This window comes from Astatotilapia calliptera, chromosome 12 (genome assembly GCF_964374335.1).
Source record: "Astatotilapia calliptera chromosome 12, fAstCal68.1, whole genome shotgun sequence".
NCBI lineage: Eukaryota > Metazoa > Chordata > Actinopteri > Cichliformes > Cichlidae > Astatotilapia > Astatotilapia calliptera.
Genome location: NC_137433.1, coordinates 16,420,527 through 16,446,957, shown reverse-complemented (window position 1 = coordinate 16,446,957; position 26,431 = coordinate 16,420,527). Strand labels below are relative to the sequence as shown.

The 26,431-nt window shown below is 42.0% G+C and overlaps 2 protein-coding genes across 10 annotated transcripts in view; both read right to left on the bottom strand.

Annotated features, from left to right (window-relative positions):
- bmp1a (bone morphogenetic protein 1a) overlaps positions 1 to 5,511 on the bottom strand; it is a 30,107-nt gene extending 24,596 nt beyond the window's left edge. For both annotated transcript variants that reach the window (XM_026186954.2, XM_026186955.2), the window contains exon 1: positions 4,782 to 5,511. In XM_026186954.2, coding sequence (XP_026042739.1) covers positions 4,782 to 4,926 — 145 coding nt within the window. In that variant the 5' untranslated portion in view covers positions 4,927 to 5,511. The remainder of the gene's footprint in view (positions 1 to 4,781) is intronic.
- A 1,946-nt stretch (positions 5,512 to 7,457) lies between these two features.
- Positions 7,458 to 22,745, bottom strand: kansl3 (KAT8 regulatory NSL complex subunit 3). Of its 8 annotated transcripts, none has more exons than XM_026187403.2 (23): positions 22,496 to 22,745; positions 21,317 to 21,591; positions 21,031 to 21,201; positions 20,856 to 20,946; positions 19,725 to 19,910; positions 18,712 to 18,840; positions 18,490 to 18,606; positions 18,292 to 18,390; positions 17,974 to 18,045; positions 17,783 to 17,857; positions 17,431 to 17,588; positions 16,724 to 16,787; positions 16,446 to 16,634; positions 16,063 to 16,219; positions 15,615 to 15,692; positions 15,184 to 15,363; positions 12,601 to 12,688; positions 12,197 to 12,324; positions 11,741 to 11,847; positions 11,103 to 11,280; positions 10,097 to 10,218; positions 8,350 to 8,450; positions 7,458 to 8,259 (listed from the first exon to the last, which is right to left on the bottom strand). In XM_026187403.2, the coding sequence occupies exons 2-22, from the start codon at positions 21,526 to 21,528 to the stop codon at positions 8,394 to 8,396; spliced, it is 2,658 nt and encodes an 885-aa protein (XP_026043188.1). In that variant the 5' UTR covers positions 21,529 to 21,591; positions 22,496 to 22,745; the 3' UTR covers positions 7,458 to 8,259; positions 8,350 to 8,393. The 8 variants fall into 8 exon arrangements, with proteins under 8 accessions (XP_026043188.1, XP_026043189.1, XP_026043190.1 ...); XM_026187404.2 differs by having other exon boundaries at positions 22,503 to 22,698; XM_026187405.2 differs by lacking the exon at positions 8,350 to 8,450.
- Between the last annotated feature and the right edge of the window lie 3,686 nt (positions 22,746 to 26,431).

The following is a 26,431-nucleotide window of genomic DNA, read 5'->3' as shown; positions in this document are numbered from 1 at the left end:
AACTACTTGCATAGGTGAGTGGATGAGAAGAGGTGCAGAGGTTGACCTGTCTGCAGATGAGGCCACAGCAGCAAAGAAGCCTTCTGAGGTAACCTATTTTCAGATCTTTGGGGAAATTATCCATAATAACTGGTGGTCTGAGAGGGAAACTGGACTCCTGCACTTCCTTCAAGTTGTAAAAAAACCCCAGCTGGGGCAGCAGACTTTTGCCAATCACAGGTCGTTTAACACCTAAAGTCCAATTAATGTCCAAAGCAAAGGAGTCGAACAATCTAATCTCGTTAGAAAAAATAAATGTCTGCAGTGCACGTGTGAAAGCGGCTTTCATTTTAGACCCGTGCCATATGACGCGTGAGCATGTGCCAACGCTCTGAGCATAGCGGAGAGAGCTGCAGGAGAACTGTTGTCTGTTTTCAAAATTGCATTGTACATTTCTCCCTGCTGCAGTTTTAATGTGCACGACGGTCAGCCCACTCAGACTACGCTGTCACAGAGTATTTAATAGATTAAGATGTCTGCTTCATGAATGAATGCATGCATTCAGACAGTGACTACTTTTCCGATTATCATTTAAGCAGAGAAGACAACAAAAGCATGACTGATTCTCATCCATTTTTCATTTTGAAAACGAGTGGCGCTAATCTCAGTGGGTTGTTAGAGTCTTAAATGTTTTCCTGGGATGCTGCCAAGTTAGGAGTTCTGCAAACTAAGGAATTTTCCACTGGTTAACTCCTAAATAGAAGGCCTGATTTCAGTGTTATTGCACTGCTAGATTAAATCAGTATACTTTTTTTTTTTGTGCCTGGACTAAAGATGAATCATTTAAACCTTTGTTAGTGTAAAACTTAAAAAATAAAATAAAATGTTGACTTATTCAGGGAAGATAGTTAAATAGTCTCAGCTAACTAGCACTGCAAATAAGCAGAGCACAACAGCTAGAGAGTCCTCCTGCAATGATACACTGGTGCCAAATAACTTTAATTAAAACCCATTAAATTCATTTCCCAGACTTGACCAGGCTAACCACAGTCACTACTTTATGACTTCTCATGGTGGTACTTGCGTGTAAAGTGGGAGGGCCAAGTGAAAGGAAGAAAACTTGCTTTAAAGAGGAAACTCCCGGGGGGGACAAAAATGGCAGGCAGCATGGGAAAGCAGAGATAATTGAATTGACTAATTATAAAATTGAATGATAACGCCCAGACACCACAGTGCAGTGAGCAGGTAAATCCCTGCCTCTGGCCTTTGAGCGCATTTCCTCTTCTTTGATGTTGTGAGCCATCGTAGAAGAACGCATCAAGCAGCTGTAGCGCGACACTATCATCAGGAGTCAAAGTACTGAGATGGCATCATATTGAGATGTGATTTCCAACCCCCGCTTACAAAAATCTGAATGGGAGTCATTCAATTTCATGTATCCGGCAGTAATTTGTGAAAATCCTTTCACTGTGTGGAAGCAAGGACAGCCCTACAGAGGACGAGCACACACACTCCTCACAGTAAGCGTTTTCCTGGGTGGAAGCAGCATAACATGAAAATGCTGACCTCCAGCCACAGAAAGAGATCAGATTGACTCATAGTGATGGGCTCAGGAAAAATAAGAGAAAAATCAATAATCCACAAAATCATTGCTGGTGCCTAAAGACAAGTCTGGTTTTATTTGTTTGGGGTTTTTTGCTAGAATGAATGTCTCCGTCTCTGATGTATTAAACTGAGTGAGGAGGAGTGAGGAGGAGATCTTGGACATTTTGCTGCTTAGTAGGAAGAAGAAAAGCAGGTGGGTGTTGAAAGAGCTGGAGACTGGGAGGGTTCGAAAGAGTGGGAGTTCATGCTTGTGACCATCTCCAAAGCGCATGTCTTCAGAGAGGACCGTAAACAAAACCGTGCTCACGACACCTTGGACAAACCACAGAACAAATAACGATAACATCCTGACCCAGATAAACATCAGTCAGGACTGAGGATTATTAAGCAATGAGACCTTTCTTTTCTGTATCAATATTTAACTAAAAAACAAAACAAAAAACTGTTTCTTCCTAGAACTGACATTGTCATTGTTTTGTCAGTTTACCGCTCAGCAACAAGAATCAACATTTACCAGTTAATCCATACTAGAGGTCCGGTACGAGCACTTGAATGACTCAGATAAGAGGACAGCGAAAACAGGAAGGAACATCTTCATCATTTGGACTTCACTCGCCTGTTTTTGTCATGTTTATGTACAACAACAACAACAACACTCTCAAAGCGCAGTCTTTAGATTATCCTTACTCCTCTTCTTTGGGTAGTTGGGTAACTAAAAGTAGGAGGACTGGACTCTGTTGTATAACTGTCTGACACATCAGAGACAGTCAAATGCTAAAAATCAGTAAGCACTTCCAGGACTTTAGAGGTCATTGTGACTGAAGCCAACTCTCTGTATCTGTAACCTGAATACTTTTACCAGATGGAAAAGGCAATCTGTTCAAACTTCCCCAAAGGGATTTGGCAAGACAGTGAGCTCACAGTACAAAGAAAGAAAGAAAAAAAGAAAAGACTACAATGACAACTCGGATAATCTTTGGCAAATATAGAGGGAAATTATGCAGGTCTCACCACAGGCAGAAGAAGCACATATATAAAGGATGAACCAGAAGTATGTACACCGCTGTGGAACATGACCAGTAAAGTATTTGCTTCATGATAAATTAAGAAATAGATAAATACTTAAATGTACTATTTTAAAAACAGGTCTCATTCTGCCTTTCTTTAGATATATTTCCAGCTCCGCTTTGATTGAGGTGTTTTTGTTGCTTCTCTTTAAAATTCCCCCGAAAAGGTGCTGCACTGGATTCAAGTCAAGTGACATACTTGGACAGGCCATCGTTTTTACTGTTTTTTCCCCCTTTCTTCTTTTTCTTCTCTAGAGACTTTAATTTTGGCAGAGGGTTTTGGATCATCATTTACTGGAATATTGGTCCGTTCCCAGGCTTCTGGAGAATGGGAGCATCCTCACGAGGCGGCTTTTTAGTCATTTTAGTGCCACCTTCCCCACTGTACGGCAGTCCATATTGGATGCACCCACTCTGAGCTGGACTAACAGATCTTGGTCTGACCAAAGAATAGGGTCCTAACATTAATCAGGCTTCTCTTTATCTCCTTAGCTAAGCTTAATCTTGTGATTTTTATCGTTGTTGTTGTCAGAGAGCAATTGAGAGTTAGAAATTACCATTGTGGAATACCCTTAGAGAGCTGTCACACAAACTGATCTCCGTGCCAACTCTGATGCACCCGTCCTTTTGTTTTTTCAGAGCCAAACTGTGCAAGCAGAGCACTGTGTGTTTACATGTGTGTGTGTGTGTGTGTGTGTCCGTGGGGTCATTTCAGGAGGACAGCCACTGCAGCTCTGATTAGTGGCACCACGGCTAGTACCTCCTGATTTCTGCTGCGCCTGCGTTTCACTTGGTAACTGATCTTCCTGTAGGCTTTTCCATCTGTGCCAAGTCTCACAGTCACATTGTTCAAATTCACTGAGGACATGGGTCCAAAACAGGCACTTTTTCACAGCAGCCATTTTGACATGTAACCCAAAGTAAACACAGGTCTAATTGATAAAAAAAAAAAAAGTAAGTAATAATTAAGCTCAAATTTAGTGTGTCACAGCGATCCCAGTTCGCCCATGCGAGCCAAAGCCAGGGGTTTTTTGCCCCCATCTGAATGGAACTGGTCTACATATATTAATTACACCTATGTTAACCCTGCAAGGACATGTCAAAATGGCTGCTGTGGAAAGTTATGCCACTCAGGTCATTTCATGAAATATTTGCAAGGAAATAAGGCCAACTTGAAATCACAGTCGTCCTGAATTTGCTCCAGCAATCCAAAGCTTTTTTAACTTTTGTGTCAGTGTTCCCAGATCTGAGATAGTCTGTTGAATTATTCAGCTTCCCCTTTGGAGCCTGTGTCTTCTTTACAGTTTAAATACTCACACTTAATGCAGTTACTGTACAGTACTGTAAATTTATGATTTGGGGTTTTTTTTAGCTCTTACTGTGGAGGAGTGGAGGCTTACTTCTTCCCTGTACTGCAACAAATAAAGACAACCGCCAGCAGAAAAATATGTGCATAAATATCTAAACTCGACTGTACTCTACTTTCTCCCCTCCTCCACTTTGTTTTAAGTGGCCGTGCAAACAACCGGTAGGGAAAGAAAAAAAAACCGAGAGGAGATCTGTGCACTGACAAAAGCGGCCAGCAAAGGGAGAAGAAGTCTGCAAATCAAAGTGTAAAAATCCTTTGTTTCCCCAACAGCGCAGACTTTTATTTTATTTTTAAGTATATAACAGAGGAGACAGCCTGCAGGAGGGATTTGATCACATTTTTAAGCACGAGTGCAAACAGCAGGCTCCAACTTTTTCAACCGAAAACTAAACCCCCCCAGAAAACTTTTCATGTGTCGCGAAATGCACACAGAAAGCCTTCAATCGATGCGTTTTCATCCCTACGATCCGTGGAGCCGCTCTTTGAGCTGGGTTATACTGTGTACGCCTCGGATGGCTCAAACTGCAGAAACTATGTCACTTACTACAAAACAATTGCACACAATGTTCCCTCAAGCCTTTTAAAAACTACATCCACTACTGTCATCTCTTCAAAAGCGTTGCTCTGGCCGCTCTGTGCGAGCTCCACGTTGAGTCGTGGCATTTTTTTTTTTTACCTCCACATAAATATGGTTTTTTTTTTAAAAAGAAAATCATACACAGTACAAGAAAAAGAAAAAACGATGACAAATCAAATCTCACCAGCTTTGCAGGGATCCTTGTAGTCGATCGTCTCTGATGTGGCAGTGGGCTCCACATAGTAGCCTGGATCAATCGCGTCCAAATCGATCGCCAATATCACGCCAAGACATGATAGAAGAACCAAACACCTCGCCGAGAGATCCATGTTTGTGGAGGGGAAACGGCGAAAGGCGAGGGATAAAGGTAGAGGAGAAGAGAGGGACAGAGGGAAAGAGAGACAGAAGTGGGAAAGAGAAATAGAGTGAGAGAAAATGGGAGGTTTTTCTCTTTTCTTTTCTTTTTTCTTTTTTGGTCGGGGGGGACGAGATCCCTCTGGAGGGCGGGTTTTAAATCCAGCCTCTCTCCGGTGTTTTCTTGGCTCTGGGGGCAGTGATTTCTCTCATCCAGCCGGAGCTTAGGGATAGTGCGGAGGACTGCCCGAGAAACTTTGATGATATGGCAGCCCAGCAGGGGCGGAGAAAATCCCCAATTACCACAGATGCACGTGTGAATTTTTATTGTTACCTTGTCTGCGCGTGAACAGCGTGTGAGTGACGAGAAACCGGCCGACCGGGAATGTCTCTTTGTGGATAATTATTATAGTGACGGTAGTTTCCCCTCTGCTCTGCTATACACACGGTCAGAGACCCGAATGATCTCCCCGGAACCACCGCTTTGTAAACACCCCCCGGTTTATAAAAGTTCAGCCGCACTCTGCGCGTAAATTCGTGATTTTTTCTTTGTTTTTACACTCCACGTTGTTTCCCCCTCTCCCTTTACTTCCACGAGCGCAATTATTCACACGCGCACACTACCGAACGGCCGCCCACTCGCATTATGACATGCACGCGCAAACAAACAAACAGACCCTTCTGAAGTAAAGGAGTCACGAGCGAAACAGAAGCGGTTAGTGCGCCACCTGTCGGTAATGTACGGAACACATTTAGACAGATTCACAAAGAGTTAAAATAAAAAAAGTAAAAATAAAAACAACAACAAAGAAGAGAAAACCACGGAGGATAGTCTGAGATGTGGGACGCTTGTTTCCGCTAGTGAGGGGGAAAAAAGACAATCATAAGTCAAAATTTCGATGTTATCAAACTTCTGAGAAAATAACTTGAAATTTCAAGTTATTATTATTCTTATTTCCAGCAGAAGGTTTGTTAATCTTAGTAAAACGTGTGGCCCTGAACCCTGAAGGGTAGGCTGTACCTGACAGGTGCTCTAGGGTGGCTGTAAGTCAAAATGTGGAGCAGGTGATCTACTAACCCGCTGGTTGTTCGAGCCCTGGCTGCTCCTGTCTACATGCCAAAACATCCCTGGGGAAGATACTGAAGCTCAAGTTGATGCATCCATTGGAGTGTGAATGTCAGACAAAAAGCATGGACAGAAGTGTATGAATAGGTGAGGAAGGCATGTTTTCTGTAGTGCTTTGAGTGCTCGGATAGAGTAGAAAAGCACTATATAAGAACCAGCCCATTTATTTTATCCTACCAATGGAAATTTCATCCACTCTATAAGTCTGTTTATTCCTTGTGACTTCATACCTGTACAGGGTTTGGTTTATGGAAACTTGTTTGGGGTTTTTTTGCCATAGAAAAAAAAATACAAAAATGTGTATTATTATGTTGTTTATTGTAGAATAATAGCCCAAAATTTTAAATGGTAATTTATTTATTTCAGTGGCAGAAAGAAGCTTCCACATGCAGTTTGTTATAATTATTATTATTATTTAATTACAAGCTACTAAAATGAAAAATGTATAAGCTTTCTTAATCCTAGAAAAAAGGGAGCCCTGAGACAGTGCATGGTAAGATGCCATGTGTCACAGCTTGCTTTATTCTATCTGTGTAAGTTGGATCAGTTTCTTCCTCATGAGATCATATCTCATTTGTGCTTCAAGCAGTGATAAAAAAACCCCAACAGATTCCAACTGAAGTCCTCCGATGAACCACTTTTCCACCTATCCAGTTTGTGTGGAGCATTTCTTGAGTTCGTGTTGGATATTAATAGTTTGTTCATTCTTTTATGTTATTTATGCTTGTAGCATGAGGGACCTAAAGCTTACACATATTAACCATTAAATTCATTCTGTTACCGCTTTTCATTCACATTCCATCTTTCCAATACTGCTGATTTCCCCCTGCGCTGTTCGGGCCTTGTACAAAAAATATGTTACATATTTGTACCTGTGAATATACACACATCCTGCTTCATTGTTTTGCCTGCTTTACTAACATGAAGTGTAAAGTGTAAGTAAAACACTTCTATTCTCACTGTACTTCACCTTCAATGTCTGCAGGACAGTAAAGCTGGCCTGCAGACGTGATTGGATGACTAAATCTCAGATGGATTGCTTCAAGAGGGGCTGGTGGCAATGATGTGAGGAAATACCAGCAGCTGCTGTTGTCTAAATGGGATCCTTCATGCTATCTAATGTATACAAAGGTTTACATACAGAGGAAGAGAGACACTCCTATCTATATCTTATCTGACTGCTGACAGGATGTCGTCTACAATAAGTGGGCTGTATTTATGCTGCGGCTGTAAACACAGCAGTGCGACTATCACGCATTGGAGCGAGCTCCTCCATAACATTTTGAACAAGAGCGGAGTTTCTCAGCTCGCTCAGTGCTACAAGTGTTTAGCACACAAGACTAAATGTTTACATTAGCTAAGTAAAGCAAAAGCATTGCATTCAGGTAAATATGTTTATTTCAAACATAAGCTCTGCGTGCAGTGAAGTCATGAGACGGTACAGATGGGAAGCAGTACCCTGGTCCAGTGTTTGAGGCTATAGAAAAACAGGTTCAGGTGGAAACGAGTGCAACAAAAGCTTGGAGTTTTACAAGTGCAAATACCTCAAACTAAGCATCGCAATACGCGTCTCCCTTTCAGAAGCACATTACATCAAATTATATTATTATTAAAATTGCTACATAAAAAGAAACAATTATGACAGACACTTATTATATGGATTACTGTTATTGGATCTATATGGTCATATATGGATACAGCAATGATAGAACTCAATATATTCTGAGTACGCTAAGGACTTCAAACATTATCTTTGTTGAGATGCACAGCTGTCCTTTTGTAGGCTTTACCTGGGCTGCACCACCACACTCCAGGTAGTTTACAGTTTACCTTCAGCATATAATTTTCTCCCAAGAACATGTGATCATGCTGTCAGTTTAAAGTCAAAGGTGTAATAAAGGAGTGCAGGCTGTAGCACGACGACATCCCCTGAAGTTAGCAGTGCCTGTTCTATCCAGCACAGACTCGGACTTGTCCACAACTGAAAGCAACTGCCTGGCCTTTTCCCACCATCTCCACAGGGGAGCCCTCTGTGAGGCGAGGTCTTCTGCACACTGTGCGGCGGTGTGTTCGTCACTATGGGGAGGGAGCAGTCTCATCAGCAGGCTGTGGCTCCTAAGGTACTTTTGCACATCACCATCTTGCATCAGGGATTTGCCCACAGTGAGCCGAGATTTCAGTGCTGCAAAAGGGCACAGTGCAATTAATTAACTCTCAGTCCATTCTTGGTTTATATTAAATTCTTCGGGGCAATAACATGTTTGACATTTACTTTAAAGTCTGCTCGGAATCCTCAGATATAATATTGAGATATTTTCAGCTGCATCCAGTTTCAGAAGTGGAGCACACTGTGATCCACACTCTAATACTTATCTGAAAAAGACAAGGCATGGGAGGATTTTGTGTTTATTTCTACAGTGCTGTGCAAAGGTCTCGAGCCACCTCTCAGTGCTTTATGTTTTGCTATGGAAAATGGGGATTTAATGGATATGGTGATTTACTAAAACATGCAAACATATATGGAAATAAGGCAAAAAAAAAAAGAAAAGATTTTTGCACTGTTTTAACAAGCTTCAAAGTCAATATTTGGTGTGGCCACCTTTATTCTTGAGCAGTCTGAACTTCCTTAGGAAAGCATCCCTCTTATTTCTTTAACTAGTCTTCAGGAATAGTTATCCAGCTTTCTGTAAGCACATTCAAAGCTGCCTTTTGTTTTGGTCTCTGTCAAACTGATCCCACACCGCTTCAATAATGTTTAAGTGTGGGCTCTGGGGAAGCCAATCCATGATTAATAGTGATCAATTGTTTTTCTTTTACTTTATTAGAAGTGTGTATGAGATCATTGTCATGCTGAAAAATTCCCATGACAATCTAAACCAGAAATAAAAACAAACAAACATTTGTGTTCATTACTCCATGAGACCAGTTCTTGTGCACTTTGCCATATCTCAACCTTTCCTTTCCTTAAGAATGGCTTCTTGACAGCCACTGAGACCATTTCTGACGAGACTTTAGTGAACAGCAGATGGATGAGCTCAAGGGCCAGATGTATCTCTCAGATCCTGTGTCAGTTCTTTGCTGAATTTTTTCCTATATCTAAAGAACATGACGTCCATAGGCTGCACATCATGATGAGTGATATATACATGTACATAATTACCCTGGTGGTGCAAAATAGTGTGCCTGTTAAACTATATTATTTTTGACATTTTTCATTGATTCAAACAAAGAAATGGGAACAAATGTGTTTTAACGACAAACTGCTAGTAACAGATTGCCTAAAGATATGATTTAGGAATAGATCTTTGCTAAGTTGTCTCTCATGCGTACACACAATGTTGGTTGAGCCCTTCATGTAGGTGCCTTTTTTGCCTGCATGCTTCGTATGTCAGTGTTAAGTGGCTTAACAAACGAACAACTTTCTCAGAAAATGGTCAGGTATAAGGACTGGACTCAAAATGAGTAAAAAGAAAGTCTGGCTATGTGAAGGCAAAATATTAAGAAAGTGAAAGAAATTCACTTGCTTTTTTTAACTTTTGCCCGTTTCCTCAAACGCTGTCATCTCTTCATGAAAAAGAAAAGCTGTAACTGACACTTTCACCTCAGTGTGTCATGTCTAACAAACACTTCAGTGTTTTTCTGTTAATGCACCTTCAGTCCTCAGTTTATGCCCCAGTGGCTGTATGTGACCTAAAATACACAAGGCTACAAGATACTGTGAACAACTGGGTCAAAGGCTATACAGTAAAGCCGGTAATTATTTTCTAGACTGCCTCCACAACAAATTATAGACTAGTGACAACAAAATCATTTTAAAAGTAGGCACTGGGGTGCCATGTCAGTGAGAACCATTACAAGCTATCAAACTGAAAATTTTAATGGGCTGCATGAACATTTGCAGTGATAACAGAAATCTGTCAAACTTTGTGTTAGTCAGAAAAACATGTAACCAAGAATAAGGGGGAGAAAAAAAAGCTCCAAGTTAAGTGTGTCTGTTTAGGTGCTGAACTGAGGCGCACCTTGGGCTCATGGGTACGAGCTGAAGTCACAGCTTCACCACCAGCTTGGCTGACAGATCCCACTCTACTCGGATGTGCTCCTCGAAGGGTCACCGTTATAGAAGTGGGGGCTTTCTGCCCTCCTGACAACAAACACCAACATACACAGAAATAACAAGCTATAAATGATTTACGTCCAAATACACCAGATTAGACTAAATAATAATTTGCTGCAAACATGCTGTGATGCAAGTCATCTAAAGGATAGCTGTTGTTGTTGTTTTTTAAAGCACGTTCATGATATTAGGTGACCATGAAAGGTAAAAGCAAATTTGGAGGTTCAGGTAAGTGAAAGGGGTGAGAAAGCCAACTGATTTACACTCAAAATAAAATGACAACAAGACGACAATGAAAACACAAGTTTGATTCCAGTCTTTATTACAACAGGAACAGCTTGGGTAATGCCATGTGCCAACGTTATTGCTTCTCAACACAACTCTCTAGGAGGTCAGCGTTAATATAAATGAATAATTGAAAGCAGGTGATTTAATGGGTTTACAAAATAGGCAAACAAAAAGAAACAAACATGAAATGATCGCTTGAACAAACAAAGCTGACGCAGAAAGCAGTTTTGACTGAAAAACAGGAGTCTTATTAAAATTTGGTCAACCCTCTTAACATTGATCTTAACTTAATTCACAATTATTCAGGATCAAACTGTTTCATGCCTTTGTGTGTCCGACATCAGATGGAAACTCTAAATTGTGACTTTCCATTCCGTGAACATGAAAACATGTACGCCACTAATCTGCCATTGGCTGCTGTACGTGTAAGCTGCACATTCCTCTGCAAACCTTACAACAGTTAGGCTCATTCCAGGCAAACCATCTCTGCAAGTATCAGAGATGTCCTCTACATTCCTCTACGTCCGGCCTACAGACCTCCTGCACTACTGTTTCCAAAACAAAGGATGAACAAACTCTGGGCATTCAACGTGGCCGTCGTGTCTTGGCAGCTCGAGACATACCGGTGGTCTGGTTGGTGATGTGCGCCAAGCCAGGCAAGCTGCTAGCAAGTTTGGCCAGCCCACCATTAGTGAGCAGCTGATGGATGGCGGTGGTTTTAGCCACTCCTCCTGTGGTGACCACAGGCACTGCCCGGAGCAGAGTACTGCTGCTGGTACCGGCGGAGCTCAGGACCGGACCCTGTGGAATGGCACAAACAGCATGAGGGAAGATGAGTGGACAGGAAAGATGATTTTATCATCTTTTATTCCATTAGGTCACTTAAAAGGGAAAAAAAGCAAGAAAAAAAAAGCAGTTTGGTAGTATTGAAGCCGATTAGACGCGATGACGATGTCTATTAACAAAAAAAAAAAAAAAAGTTTTTCCTTGGCAATAAAACATATGCTCCAGTTTCTCTTTTATGTACCTAAACCATGGAAGTTCCACTAGATCTGTGTGTTTTCAGTTCTTTTAATCATTTGGGTAACCAATTACAAATGTGGCATATTCAAAAAAATAGATTAACACATAACTACACACTTTAAAAAAATAAAAATAAATAAAACCCTCTTTGAGTGTTATAAATAGTCTACATAATTTATCGCAAATGGATGGTTCAAAATCTGGTTTAGGAATCGAATACAACCACTCCAAGTGTTACCTGGGTGCCACCTGTGTTGGCTGCTGTTGAGGGAACATTAGGAGCTTTGGTGACGATCTCCTGAAGACTGAAACTTAGGCCTTGTAGAAGACTGCTGGCGGAAGGTGCTGCACACACACAGATCAATCATTGATTGGGTTAAATCAATCCCAACGAAACATCACAGAAATTATACACACACACACACACACACACACACACACACACACACACACACACACACACACGATAGCCAGGGCAAGGTTTGGGTCAGTGACTGACAGCGATGGTGCAAGAGGTGATCAATGATGATGTTTGCTAAAACATGTTGTCCAAATTCTCAGCTCAGCGATCAAACTGGATCCCACACAATAAAACCAAGCAGAACTGCACTTGTGTTTTGATGTCACTATGTTGAGATCAGCTGCACAATTAAGAGTGCAAACAAGCGTGCAAGGCAGGACAAGACGAAGATACCTTGGGCAGTGGCTGGAGCTTGCGCCTGGGCTGGTGTGGAAGGCCCCGACACCATGCAAGGCTGCACGCTGCTGAATGAGCTGGAGCCTGGGGACAGGGCACCAGACACCTCTGAGAGACTACCAGACCTGCAGTGACACACATAACCACCAGTCTACTCAGGAGCTACCCCAGCAAGTGCTGCTTTGGCCATCACTCAGCTCCCAAACTCCAAGTACACCTCTAACCAATCCCTCTGCACCAGACACCCCACCAAATGGGAGTGGATGTGGGTGTAGGGATAGTTAGGGTTTCAAGTGCTCCAACCTCAATGTGTCAGTGTGTGTGTGTGTGTGTGTGTGTGTGTGTGTGTGTGTGTGTGTGTGTGTGTGTGTGTGTGTGTGTTATGGCGCTGGCTTGCTTACCGTTGGCCTGTAAGAAGTCCAGACAGCTCCTTGGCACCAGCTACAGTCTGTCCCATTGTCACAGTTAAGGGCTTTCCTGAGACACCCACTGCAAGAAAAAAAAAAAAAGAAAATATGAAGGACAGTCAGTTATCTCGCTTTGGTAAAAACAAAAAAGGAACACAAAAACAAAAAACAACAAATAAATTATGATCATTTCTAGAAAAAGGGTGAATCTCAAAACAACCACCTGGTCATTAATGACAGGCAGAATGTTTGTTTTTTCAAAATAAAAGGCTTAGCAAAGCCCTAGTTTAAATTTAATAATGCATAATCAACAAAAAACACATTTTTCATCTGCACAGTTGAATGAACTCAACCTGCTCAAAGCATCTGTCTGCCCACAAGTGATTTTAATCAACGCATGAAAGAATGAACTATATCTTTTTATTCTGACAAAAACAAACAAAAAAGCCCAGACAAGTTCTCTCAGTGTTTAAAGATTCAAGTTTGTATGAAGCTATGTATGACATGAGAGGCAAATTACCCAACACCTTATAGTGGGTGACTGCAGGAATGTATTGCTGATTGGCTGAATCAGTCACTGCCTTCTTTTTGTGTGTGTCTGTGTGTTTTTTTTGTTTTTTTTAAGGCTGTTTATTGGAATTTTATTTCACAAACTAAGTGGTTTGCCTCACTGACAATTCAACCAAGTAAATAATTAATCCATCTAGTGCAATTCAAAGCAGTTGGCATTTTTTGGCCATTTTGGGAATGTCCATGTTGCACTGATTTAAGCAGCAGATAAATAATTATTTTAGAGAAAAATAACAGTTTTTTACCATCTATAGAAACTTCACTTAAATTTATTTTTAACAAAAATGATGTTTTATAACTACAGACTGCTTTGGGCTATAAACTATCAGAACCTTTTCTGTAATTTTACATATTTATTGCACAGAAAAACTTAGATACACTGTTGAAGCTATACGTTTTTAAAAAATCTTATATTAACCCTCTGCGGTCCAGGGTATAATTGGCCGTTTTTGATTACTTTTGATTTCACCTCTACATTTCACATTTAAAAAACTGTTTATCTTGCCTTGTTTGGTATCATTATTTTCAGCACAACCTCGAATATCTGGCATTGGAGTTGTTTTTTCATTTTGACATACTATATTAGCACAATTGATCTAAACTCAGACAAAAATGTTTCATTTTAAATATTTAACGTGTTTAACGAATCATTTTCATAACTTGAAATCCAAATAGAAATTATACATTTCTAAAAATTGTGCACGTTTGGCAAACAAGAAAGGTATGGTACCATTTACCTAAATCTGGCCACAACCCTGGCCTAAACCCTGCAGGTCTGACAACAGGAGGTGTATCGGTCCAGTTTTCTATGTGGACACAGCGTTTACACTGGAATCTGCCCTTGGTGGCTTTTTTGGAGGAAATGTGACATTCGCTAGTATACCTGACACACAAAACAAAAAGTACACAATACAGTAACTATAGCCTCCAAACACGCTAAATGTCACTAATGTCTCACATGTGAAAACTCGCCCTCTCTCTTTCTTTCAGTCGCCCGATTTCTCTCGTGGGCGTCACTCCTAAAACTTCCCCTTCTCCCTAAACAACCAAGTGCCACATGCTGCCATATCATTTTTTGATTGGCTCACATGGTACACTTTAACACCAATAGGGAACGGGTGTTTTTTATTTTTTCACTCGCAAGCGGAGAGTGTTTGCTAGCACTGTCCTTAGAAAACACCATTTTTACCGTTTCTTTCTGCCGTGCACACCGCTGTTTTGTTCAGAAAGAAACATCGCGTGTATTTTTTAATCATAACTCTGGTGTTACGTGGCCCATCGACACAATTTAAAAACTGGTATATAGTTTGAAGTCCAAATTGAATTGGAGACTCTGGGTCACTGCATCTTGTAGCCGTGTTGTCTTAAATTGGTCATGTGATTTTGACGCGTCGGTGCATCCGTCGACCCCAGAGGGTTAAGACATCTCAGAAATTAAATATGTAGCTAATCTTCTTTAAACTGACAGTAAGATGATTTACTGGTCAAGCCCACTTCAGATCAAAGTAACTTGATAGAAAGTGAGCTTGACCTCCCTCACTTAGACCAGAGGTTTTATATGCAGCTGTGGTCATTTAACAGTGAACGCTATTGCCAGCTGTTTGTTTACTTAGATGCTGCCAGTGGAGTAGTCCATCTGGTTGCTACATTTAGGCCTTCCTACTTGCTGGTTTCATCTGGTTTAAACTGCAATTATCCAAAGTTGGTCTATTGGACTGTGGATTTTTTTCCCCCGACAGAGTTTTTTCATGACTGCATATGCTAAAAGTGTTGTGTGGAGAGCAGGGCTGGGCTACGGGTGACATTCAGAAGTCGACCCTTGTGGTTGTTTAGTCTAGATACAACGCCGAGCAAGTGTCAGCTTGTTGTGTGTGAACCAGTTTAGTTTATCATCATCTTTAATATCAAGAATATCAAAATTTCACGAGTATCAGCACCAATTTACACAATTTCTGATTACCAATACTCCTAAATCAAACCACTGTTAAAGGATCCCAGGTTTTGTACCTTCATGTGCAGCAGGACTGAGGCTGCCCCCTGCTGAATCGCTTTGGGAAACAATAGTAACCTTGATCTTTGCTCTCTTGGAGGCTTTGCTTGGAGTGGGACTAGGTGTCTGCCTCCTCTTGCCATGGGACCGCAGTTCATCTCTGTCCAGGCCCTCCATCTGATCAGAGGTCACCGGCACTGCACGGCACAGACAAACACACAGACGAACACACAACTATCAGTGAAGGACTGAAGTGACACGAACCTGTGGTATTTTATCCTTAACTAACCCCAAGCTTTGAAGTTAATATTTGCTCTCAAAAGCTTTATAAAGTTTTAATGCAGTAAAGTAGTCACATTAGTCTATAATTAAAGCAGCGGAAACAAAGGAAGGAGAGTGAAAGGGAAAGAGGAAAGAAAAAAAGGAAAGAAGAGGGATAGACACTTACCAAAAATACAAGGAGGAGTGCCAGGAGGAAGATTTTTCCTCACAAGCATGTTTTGTTTCATAAAAGCAGCAAACTGAGCTGGAATGAATTGGAAAAAAGAGCCGGAAAGGAAAGTTGTAGGAAGAGAAGAGACAAGAGGATGAGAGGAAAGTATTTCAGTCACGTTCCATCTTCCCCCATCAGATGTCGTGACTTGATAATCTCTTCAAAATCTTTGTTTTCTACCATCATTTTCACATCTTGCATTCTACCCTGTCTGGTTACCTTGTAACACCTCTGCAAAAATTCCACTGGAGTTAAGATCAATGGCTCGTTTTAACAAGTTCAAATAAACAAGTGGGGTGAACGGGACAACTGTGTACACACAGGTACCAAGGATCACAGTGCACAAGCGTATTTACAGAGCCCTTTTCAATGAATTCAGAGTTGAGTGAGTTGGTGCACTGACCTTGAGCCTGCTTGTGAGTGAGCACTGTGCCGGAGCGCTGCATGTGTGTCTTGAGCAACTGTGTAGCAGTGATAAGGCTGGACTTCTGTGCCGGAGAAAGACCAGATGTCTTGGGTTTGGGACTGGATGTGGGACTGCTGCAGACACTAGACAGATCCTGAGGATCGAGCGAACATGAGCACCTGGTGACTCATATGCAGACAGTGTAGCTTCTTACAATCATAAGACACGATGCTATGACTGCAATTCCACCATACAAGGTCTTATTATTAAAACTCAACAGCTACTGTTGAATGATAACAGTTATGATACACACCATTGTATAATTTACCATCATTTCATAAAACATTTTTTATTTCATAAAAATACAGAAGACTTCTTACCTCAGATCCTGACGGCGAGATAGGAACTCTCAGTGCAGGGGAGGATGGTCGTCCTCTCTCCATGTCAAAGGGAAGCTCCCGTCGAGGCCTTTTCTTCTTTTCTGTGTCCATGTCTCTCAGCTCACCTGAGCCATGACCGTGGCCCTCCGCCCGTGTAAGCACACCTGAAAGGAAGTCAGCGATCTCATCCTAAAGACCAGTGAGAGAAGAACAAAATATAAATATTCAAAATATAAACTGCAGCAGATGAAAAATGCTTTCTAGCTATGAGGGCCCACCTGAATGCAGCGGTCCACCATGGTCTGCGTCAGTCCTTCTGATTTCATCTTTGCTGAATTGATTCTGTGGAGTGGTTTAGAGTCAGAAGTGGAAAAATATTAAGTGTCATACTTGACCATGTAGCCAATCAATTGTTCAAACTATTAAAATGCGTTTTTGCATCACATATATGTGGTCTCAGAACATTTCATCAAGAAGTTCAGTGTCATATACGCTGCAAACAAAGTAGTTACACTTGAGCAAAGAAATGCCATATAACCCCCCAAAAAAAACTGTATTATTGCCCAGCAAACTTATCTCATTTATGTGCCATCTCTTGAGTTAAGTGCCTTCTTATCTTTGAACCATTCATAGATTTGTTTTGAAAGTGGTCAGGTACAAGCATCGGTCTGAAAATTTCAGTCAATTTGTTCTGAAAAAACTATGTGAGACCTTCAGAAAGCCTGGAGAACGATTGCTCATGAGCACTTTAAAAGCTAAATATATAGAAAAGAAGGACTTGTGCACAAAACTGTACATTAAGCTTTTGAGTAAATCTTTCTCATCCCAGTGATAAGTTCGATACAGGCATTTACTTGCTGTGAAGCGAATATCTTCCAAGCTTCACTGACATAATGAGGAATCTACTTGCATTTGACTCGTTGAACATCATCTCTGGTCCCTGCTAAAATATTATGTTTTTCAGATCTTTAAGGCTGTGACTGACCTCAGATTGTCATCCGCGCCTCCAACCACCACCATGCTGTTGTCTGCCCTGAGCTTCTCTCTGAACTCTTCCATTCCTTCTGTGCTACACTGGAGCGCGTTCTGGCCGACCACAAACAACACTGGTGTCTTCATGTCCAGGAGCGGGTCATCCACATCCTGTAAACCAGCAATATGTGAAAAACTGGCACAAGCAAAGTTTTGTTTTTCAGTTATATTTTTAAAAAAAAAAAAAGGAAGAAGAAGAAGAAGAAGAAGAAGAAGAAGAAGAAGACAGTATTTTTTTCTAACAGTTGAGTAAAACATCAAAGATAAAAACCAGTGCTGAAGCTAGATAATGCTTTAGGTCATACCCCACGTGGCCCATTGACTGTTAGCAGGGGGAAGCCAAGACAGACCACAGCCGTCAAATACTCCATCAGGGACACCTGGAGTCAAAGTTTATTATTAAAATGTATTCTATTGCACACCTTTGACAATAGTGCACTTTTATTAGTGCCATCACATTAAATCACTATGATAAATACATGGTAAAAAGTCTTACATGGCAAGCCATAAGAGCCCCAGCGTTCCAGCCGACCAGGATAATGGGTTTGTGAGGAAAGTGACTGTGAACCTGGTGGTTACATTTATAAAAACATGCAATCAGTGCAGGTACAGACGCACAAACAAAAAAAATAAATAACCATTATATAGCATCTCTAGTTTGGACAGTGATCTGAGTCATTACCTAATAAATACAATTAGAAATGTGCATAATTAAAAATCTGCCACATTCATCTACATGAATTTAACAAAATAAAGATCACAATCACATCGCAGCTATAGTCACTAATGCATCAAATAAAAACCAACATCCTACCTCCATGACCTTGGCCCTGACAGTACCCAACATGTGCTCTAGGCACTGGGTGATGCCAATATTGGCCCCGCTGTTCACATGAGTGTGTATTGGGATGACCTAACACAAAAACAGCTGTTTTAGGCAGTTTTCTGTGACAAAACAGGGAAGAAAAATATTTCTGTAAACACAAAGATTTGATCTGATGGGACATCTGACCTTTCCAAAAAAGGAGAGCTGTGACTGCCAGAATCTCATTCTCCGTGAAGTGGAGAGGGCGGGATTGGTTGGGCTTGATGGTGCAATAAGGATGAGCGGGGATCCTGGAAGCTTGCTCTGCAAGGAGAAAAAAAAAAAAAAAAGGATTCAGGGGTCACATGTGCAAAAAGTTAAATGAAAACGTTTTCTGTTGAAAACTGAAAGCGACTGATTTAATTTTACCGGCTTGTTTTGAGACAGAACTCCAACAGCTGGGTCCCATGGCCGTTTCAGTAGCAGTGACAGCGCCTCTGCGCTTGGAGCGCCGGTCTTTGCCGATGACAGCAACATTCTGTCGATCAGCGAGGGCAACTAAGCAGACAGAGGAACGTAACAATGGATCAACAGTCTCATTAATTAATGGCGACCTGTGTTGAGCTTAAAGTCAGTTTTCTGTGTCATGAATGAGGCCCTCTGTTAACCCAAATCACCATAGTAACTTATGCTGAACACATAAAATGGAGCAGGTTATACGCCAAGTTTGGGTTGAAAAATGAAAATAAATGAATAAATAAATAAAAAACTAAAAATAAATCACTGCAGATTATCTTTTATACTGCTGGAACTGCAGCTATAAGAATTAACACCAGCAATAGCTCTTCATTCAATAAAATTTATTTCACTTCAATCTGCCTGCAAACGAAAGCAATTTCCAAACTTCCTTTATTAGTCTGTGGGACGGTAATACTTAACTTTTAAATGGATCCTGTTTAAAGTGTCAGCGCTCTAATGTGCAGCCGTCACCGTAGGGAAAAACTAAAAAACACAGCAGCACTGAGAGCTAAAACAATTACCTTGAATTAAAATCTTTATTGTACTGCTTTGAGCACTAAATCACCAAATTAAAAATTTTCTGCAGCATTAATCTTTTGTCTTATTTGCAATAGTGTAGCACTGAACTTTCTAATGTTCTTTATAGATTGTTAAATCACCATTTCACCATCATTATCATTTGAGAACATCTCAGAAGCAGGCTGGAATCATAGAAATTTTGTGCGAAAGAAGAGTAACATGATGCGTGAAACACCCCTTTTATGTGAGCATGTGCAGATCCTGAAGCAAGAAACCTGGCTGATACCCATTGAGCTAGCTAAGGCAAAGAAACCCTGGCTGGGTTGAACTTTGTAGCCTATCCCTCTGGCACAGGCCTAACAGAAAAATGTACATCAGTTCATACTCTTTATTCAATTACGTACCTTGCTTTTGAGAGTCTGCAGCACATCCAGGTATGCAGCAAGCATGGCTAGGCTTAAAGACTCAATTAGAGTGGTGTGTAACCACTGTGTCAGTTTGGTGTCCCAGTTCACACTGGCCAGCGCATGCCGCACCTTCCTCGCACACTTGTCCACAGCTATCCTTCGCAAAATTGGCTCATTGGAAGTCTGTGAGAAACAAGATCACAGAACAATTCAGTCATTTTTACGTCTGAAATATAACCTACAGAACCAGGGATCCCCACTATCACTCAGCTGGCGAGTTCAGATGGTAAGCCCTAAAATTAGTTGTCATATGGTAAAAAACTTTTGTAAATTTCTCCTCTCATGCTTTTAGTTGCTTCTGTGTGAACAGATTATCCATCAGTGCATCACCCGGTAGCTTTCTTCATTTTTGTTTATTAAATTTATTAACCAAAGGAGCAATAGGGCATGAATTTCTCTGGGCAGAACTAGGGACTCAAAACCTAAATCACACACGGGCAAAACATGACCCGAGGGCCAGAGCGAGGCTGCACAACACTTTTAGACACCTGAAGCCCTGAAAGAAAAACTAAAATGAACCCCGCCAAAAAATAAGAATGAAAGGGAGGATTATGTTAACGAAGCTTGGGGAGAATAACTGCAGCAAGTCTGTCCTGCTATTTAGTAAGTCAAACAGGGGGTGCTTCACTACAAACTTTTTGTGATGAACTACAATGTATTACAGATCTTAGCATCCAACCCCCATTGGGCTTGAATGCATCTTTTGCAAATCTCAAACAGCAGTAACTTATCCTCATAACTTAGCTGCAGCCACATATGTAAAACTGAACAGATAATTAAATCAGACATTCATATACAAGTGTGTTTGTTTATGGGCTTCACAAACAGAACAGACTGCATTTAAAAATGTTCTTAATTTATTGATGCAGGAACATATTCTATTATTGCATCAGCTGTGTATATCCATATTTAGATATTAGGCAACAACATATTGGCACAAAGTGCCATTATTATATATAATATATCATTTCAACTGTTAAATCTTTTCCCACAGTCAAACAAAGAAGTTGTGAATAATTCTTAGTACCCTTTAGTACCCAAAACAAACAAACAACAAAAAAGACTTACATTTTCATTGGCCAGACGGGCTAGTCTTTCCGCTTGCAGAGCTTTAATGACCTTGTTGAACAATTTGTTCTGGGCCACTGTCCATCCAGTCCTGAAGCAGAATTATTTCAAAGAGATTTACTGCAAGTGGATAACGTTACATGATAAAAGGTGGAGCATTGAGGTGGTTGCTTACTTGTTTACATGTTCCTCCCAGTCATCAGGGGGCGGCGGACTCTCAGCAACTGTACGAGCAAACAGGACATGCCGCTCGCACTCCTTCATCACACTAAGGGCTTTGTGGTTATCATATAGAAGAACAGGTGTTGGCGTTACAGTTTCCACATCTATTAAAGAATCTGAATCTCTGCAGACAAAGAAAAAAAATACCGCATCACTACAAGTGATTAAAAATGTGCATCAAATTACTAATTTTACCATGGCTAAAGAGAAGCAGCCTAATAGGAGCATTTTTAACTCACAAAACGGGTTCAGGCTGGCGACGTGGGGTAACAAACAGCGTCCTCGTGGGTCGAGCACTGCTGGCATCTGGGTGGGCATTCCATGGTTTGGCATAGCTGTGGTCCAGAAATACTAAATCTAACTCTCTTTCATGGGCTGAGAGCTGGAACAACAAGGATGTGCCCATCTTTCGAGCTGAGGTCTGGAAGTCTTTATCTCCACCACGATGCATCCTCTTCCTGGGCCCCAAAGGGCCCCGGGAAGACCTTAACAACTGGTGCTGATTCAGGACAAACTTGGGAAAGAAGGGAAGAATTGTTTTTGTATTTTATGCAAAATAATCGAAGAATATTATCAAATTTGTCTGCCAAAAAAATGACTTTATCTTAAAGTGGTATTGCTAATTTTACAGAAATATTAGTTGTGAAACATAGAACTCACACACACGCCCACGCACACATATGTGGGAGGAAAACTGTGTGTGTGTGTGTGTGTGTGTGTGTGTGTGTGTGTGTGTGTGTGTGTGTGTGAGAGAGAAGATTTGTATCAATTTTAATATTGAAACTCTTACATCATAAATCCATAAAGTTTGTGGTAGGGCAATAGCTCCAGACAAAGCCTTTAAAGCCCTTTAAGTGTTGACATATCAGAAAGACAACGGAATAACTGAACTACAGTCAGCTCTGTGGAAGCGAGCACATTCAAGGGTCTGCACTTACACAATTTCTAGTTTTTTTATGCATACTGACAATGCGTTGAGCTCCAGGGCTTTACGCTATTTTCCAAATATAACTTATTTATAAGTTATTGATTTAAAAAAAACCCAACAACAACAGCCTAAAAAGCCACAAAGCAACAATAAAAGCACTAACAACAACAGCACTACGAGCGATAGCGAAACAGTTTCAGTCCTGGTACAGAGTCAGACTGACGCTTAACACGTTTATACTCTTTAAGCACCACCTATTAGCTTCTACCATGTACTGGATATTATTTTGCCATTATAAACCACATATTGAGTCGCGTGTGGCAAATAACCAAAAACATTCCACTTAATACGTGGGTTAAGTGTAATAGGTTCAATATTTATCACAAATACATTCGCAAATTCACCCGCGACTGAAAGCTGCGTAATGACCTAGCATGCTAGCATAATCATAGCGAGCTACAAGCTAAGCAAATGGTGTACCGCTCATTACCTCTTACTTTGATCACTCCATGTTGTCCGCGACGGCTTCAGCTCCTGCTTCGAGCAAAGCAAATATAAGAACGGCGTATTTACCGGGCAATGAAAGAGGTTATATTAAACATAAACATTTAGCTCGTAAAAGCCACTTCCTTTTGTTCGCTTCGTTGCCTTGTTAGGCTCCGCGCCCTCCCTTTCTAGGCCCTAAATTCAAGCGGCTCAGTCAGGCCTGCTGTTTCTACCAAACTGGCAACCCTGATCGTGGCGCGTCAGACAGAGAATGACGCAAAATATGGACTGGATTAATAAAAGTCTGGATTATTATCGGTCCCCCAGAAATAAAATACACGATTTAATGACATGAAATGTGCGTAACTGTAACTTGTTAAAAATGAATCCTACCATTTCCAATATATATATATATATATATATATATATATATATATATATATATATATATATATATATATATATATATATATATATATATATATATATATTCATTTTGAATCCTACCATTTCCAAGATATATATATATATATATATATATATATATATATATATATATATATGTATATATATATATATATATATATATATATATATATATATATATATATATATATATATATAAGAGAGGGAAGGTAGTCAGAACTGAGGGGATTGAACTACCAGAAGGCAACATTGCAGACATAGAGGACAGTTACAAGTACCTGGGGATCCCGCAGGCAAATGGGAACCATGAAGAGGCCGCTAGAAAGGCTGCAACCACCAAGTACCTGCAGAGGGTCAGGCAAGTCCTGAGGAGTCAGCTGAATGGTAAGAACAAGATCCGGGCCATTAACACATACGCCCTGCCCGTGATCAGGTACCCTGCTGGGGTAATAAGCTGGCCAAAGGAGGAGATAGAAGCCACTGACATAAAGACAAGAAAGCTCCTGACCATGCATGGAGGGTTTCACCCCAAGTCCAGCACCCTGAGGCTGTACGCTAAGCGGAAGGAAGGGGGCCGGGGACTGGTGAGTGTCAGCACCACAGTCCAGGATGAGAAGATGCCCCAGAGACTATCCAGCACATAACAGCAGGGTGCAAGATGCTAGCAGGCAAGGCATACATGGAACGCCATAACCAAGTGGCCGGCATAGTGTACAGGAACATCTGTGCCGAGTATAACCTAGAAGTCCCGAGGTCAAAATGGGAGATGCCCCCAAGGGTGGTGGAGAATGACCGAGCTAAGATCCTGTGGGACTTCCAGATACAGACGGACAAAATGGTGGTGGCTAACCAACCGGACATAGTGGTGGTAGACAAACAGAAGAAGACGGCCGTAGTGATCGATGTAGCGGTTCCGAATGACAGCAATATCAGGAAGAAGGAACACGAGAAGCTGGAGAAATACCAAGGGCTCAGAGAAGAGCTCGAGAGGATGTGGAGGGTGAAGGTAACGGTGGTCCCCGTGGTAATCGGAGCACTAGGTGCGGTGACTCCCAAGCTAGGCGAGTGGCTCCAGCAGATCCCGGGAAAAACATCGGAGATCTCTGTCCAGAAGAGCGCAGTCCTGGGAACAGCTAAGATACTGCGCAGGACCCTCAAGCTCCCAGGCCTCTGGTAGAGGACCCGAGCTTGAAGGATAAACCGCCCGCAGGGGCGTGCTGGGTGTTTTATCTTGGAAATGGTAGGATTCATTTTTAACAAGTTACAGTTACGCACAGTTATTGGTCGGTAGTTATTGGTCCAACTACTGTCAGGCATCATATCGGCTAAGATGAACAGGCACATGGGTCAATACATGAGCGGGACACAGAAAGGAATTGGCAAGAATACCAGAGGCGCAAAACACCAGCTACTGGTAGACAGAGCAATCAGCTGAGACTGCAAGACCAGACTGACCAACCTGTGCACTGCCTGGATTGATTACAAGAAGGCCTATGACTCAATGCCCCATAGCTGTATACTGGAATGCCTAGAATTGTACAAGATCAATGGGACCCTAAGAGCCTTCATCAGGAACTCAATGGGGATGTGGCGTACAACACTAGAGGCCAACTCCAAGCCCATAGCACAAGTCACCATCAAGTGCGGGATCTACCAAGGAGATGCTCTGTCCCCACTGCTGTTCTGCATAGGCCTGAACCCCCTCAGTGAGATCATTAACAAGACTGGCTACGGATACCGACTACGGAACGGAGCAGTTGTCAGCCACCTCCTGTACATGGATGACATCAAGCTGTATGCCAAGAGTGAACGAGACATCGATTCACTGATCCACACTACCAGGCTATACAGCAATGACATTGGAATGTCGTTCGGACTGGAGAAGTGTAGCCGGATGGTAACAAAGAGAGGGAAGGTAGTCAGAACTGAGGGGATTGAACTACCAGAAGGCAACATTGCAGACAAAGAGGACAGTTACAAGTACTTGGGGATTCCGCAGGCGAATGGGAACCATGAAGAGGCCGCTAGAAAAGCTGCAACCACCAAGTACCTGCAGAGGGTCAGGCAAGTCCTGAGGAGTCAGCTGAATGGTAAGAACAAGATCCGGGCCATCAACACGTACGCCCTGCCCGTGATCAGGTACCCTGCTGGGGTAATAGGCTGGCCAAAGGAGGAGATAGAAGCCACTGACATAAAGACAAGAAAGCTCCTTACCATGCATGGAGGGTTTCACCCCAAGTCCAGCACCCTGAGGCTGTACGCTAAGCGGAAGGAAGGGGGCCGGGGACTGGTGAGTGTCAGCACCACAGTCCAGGATGAGACAAGGAACATCCAAGAATACATTGGGAAGATGGCCCCAACTGACCGAGTGCTCAGTGAATACCTCAGGCAGCAGAAACCCAAGAAAGAGGAGGGAGACGAGGAACCATCATGGAAGGACAGGCCCCTGCACGGTATGTACCACCGGCAGATAGAGGAGGTGGCTGATATCCAGAAATCCTACCAGTGGCTGGACAAAGCTGGACTGAAAGACAGCACAGAGGCACTAATCATGGCAGCACAAGAACAAGCTCTGAGCACAAGATCCATAGAGGCTGGGGTCTATCACACCAGGCAAGACCCCAGGTGCAGGCTGTGTAAAGATGCCCCAGAGACAATCCAGCACATAACAGCAGGGTGCAAGATACTAGCAGGCAAGGCATACATGGAACGCCATAACCAAGTGGCCGGCATAGTGTACAGGAACATCTGTGCCGAGTATAACCTGGAAGTCCCGAGGTCAAAATGGGAGATGCCCCCAAGGGTGGTGGAGAATGACGAGCTAAGATTCTGTGGGACTTCCAGATACAGACGGACAAAATGGTGGTGGCTAACCAACCGGACATAGTGGTGGTAGACAAACAGAAGAAGACGGCCGTAGTGATCGATGTAGCGGTTCCGAATGACAGCAATATCAGGAAGAAGGAACACGAGAAGCTGGAGAAATACCAAGGGCTCAGAGAAGAGCTCGAGAGGATGTGGAGGGTGAAGGTAACGGTGGTCCCCGTGGTAATCGGAGCACTAGGTGCGGTGACTCCCAAGCTAGGCGAGTGGCTCCAGCAGATCCCGGGAATAACATCGGAGATCTCTGTCCAGAAGAGCGCAGTCCTGGGAACAGCTAAGATACTGCGCAGGACCCTCAAGCTCCCAGGCCTCTGGTAGCGGACCCGAGCTTGAAGGATAAACCGCCTGCATGGGCGTGCTGGGTGTTTATATATATATATATATATATTTCATGACTTTCATTCTTCAAAGGTTGATTCTGTTCATCTGGACATAGCGTATTGAGTGGGAGAAACATTTCGTCACTCATCCAAATGACTTCTTCAGTCTCAGCTGACTGCAGGTTTCTCCAATCTTATCGTACATTTGCATATTGACTGAAATCAGCACCACTGAATGAACAATGTGCTGGGAGGTCAGTTCCTTCATCATGAGTATGCAAATTCTCATGACCATTGATCAACAACCACTG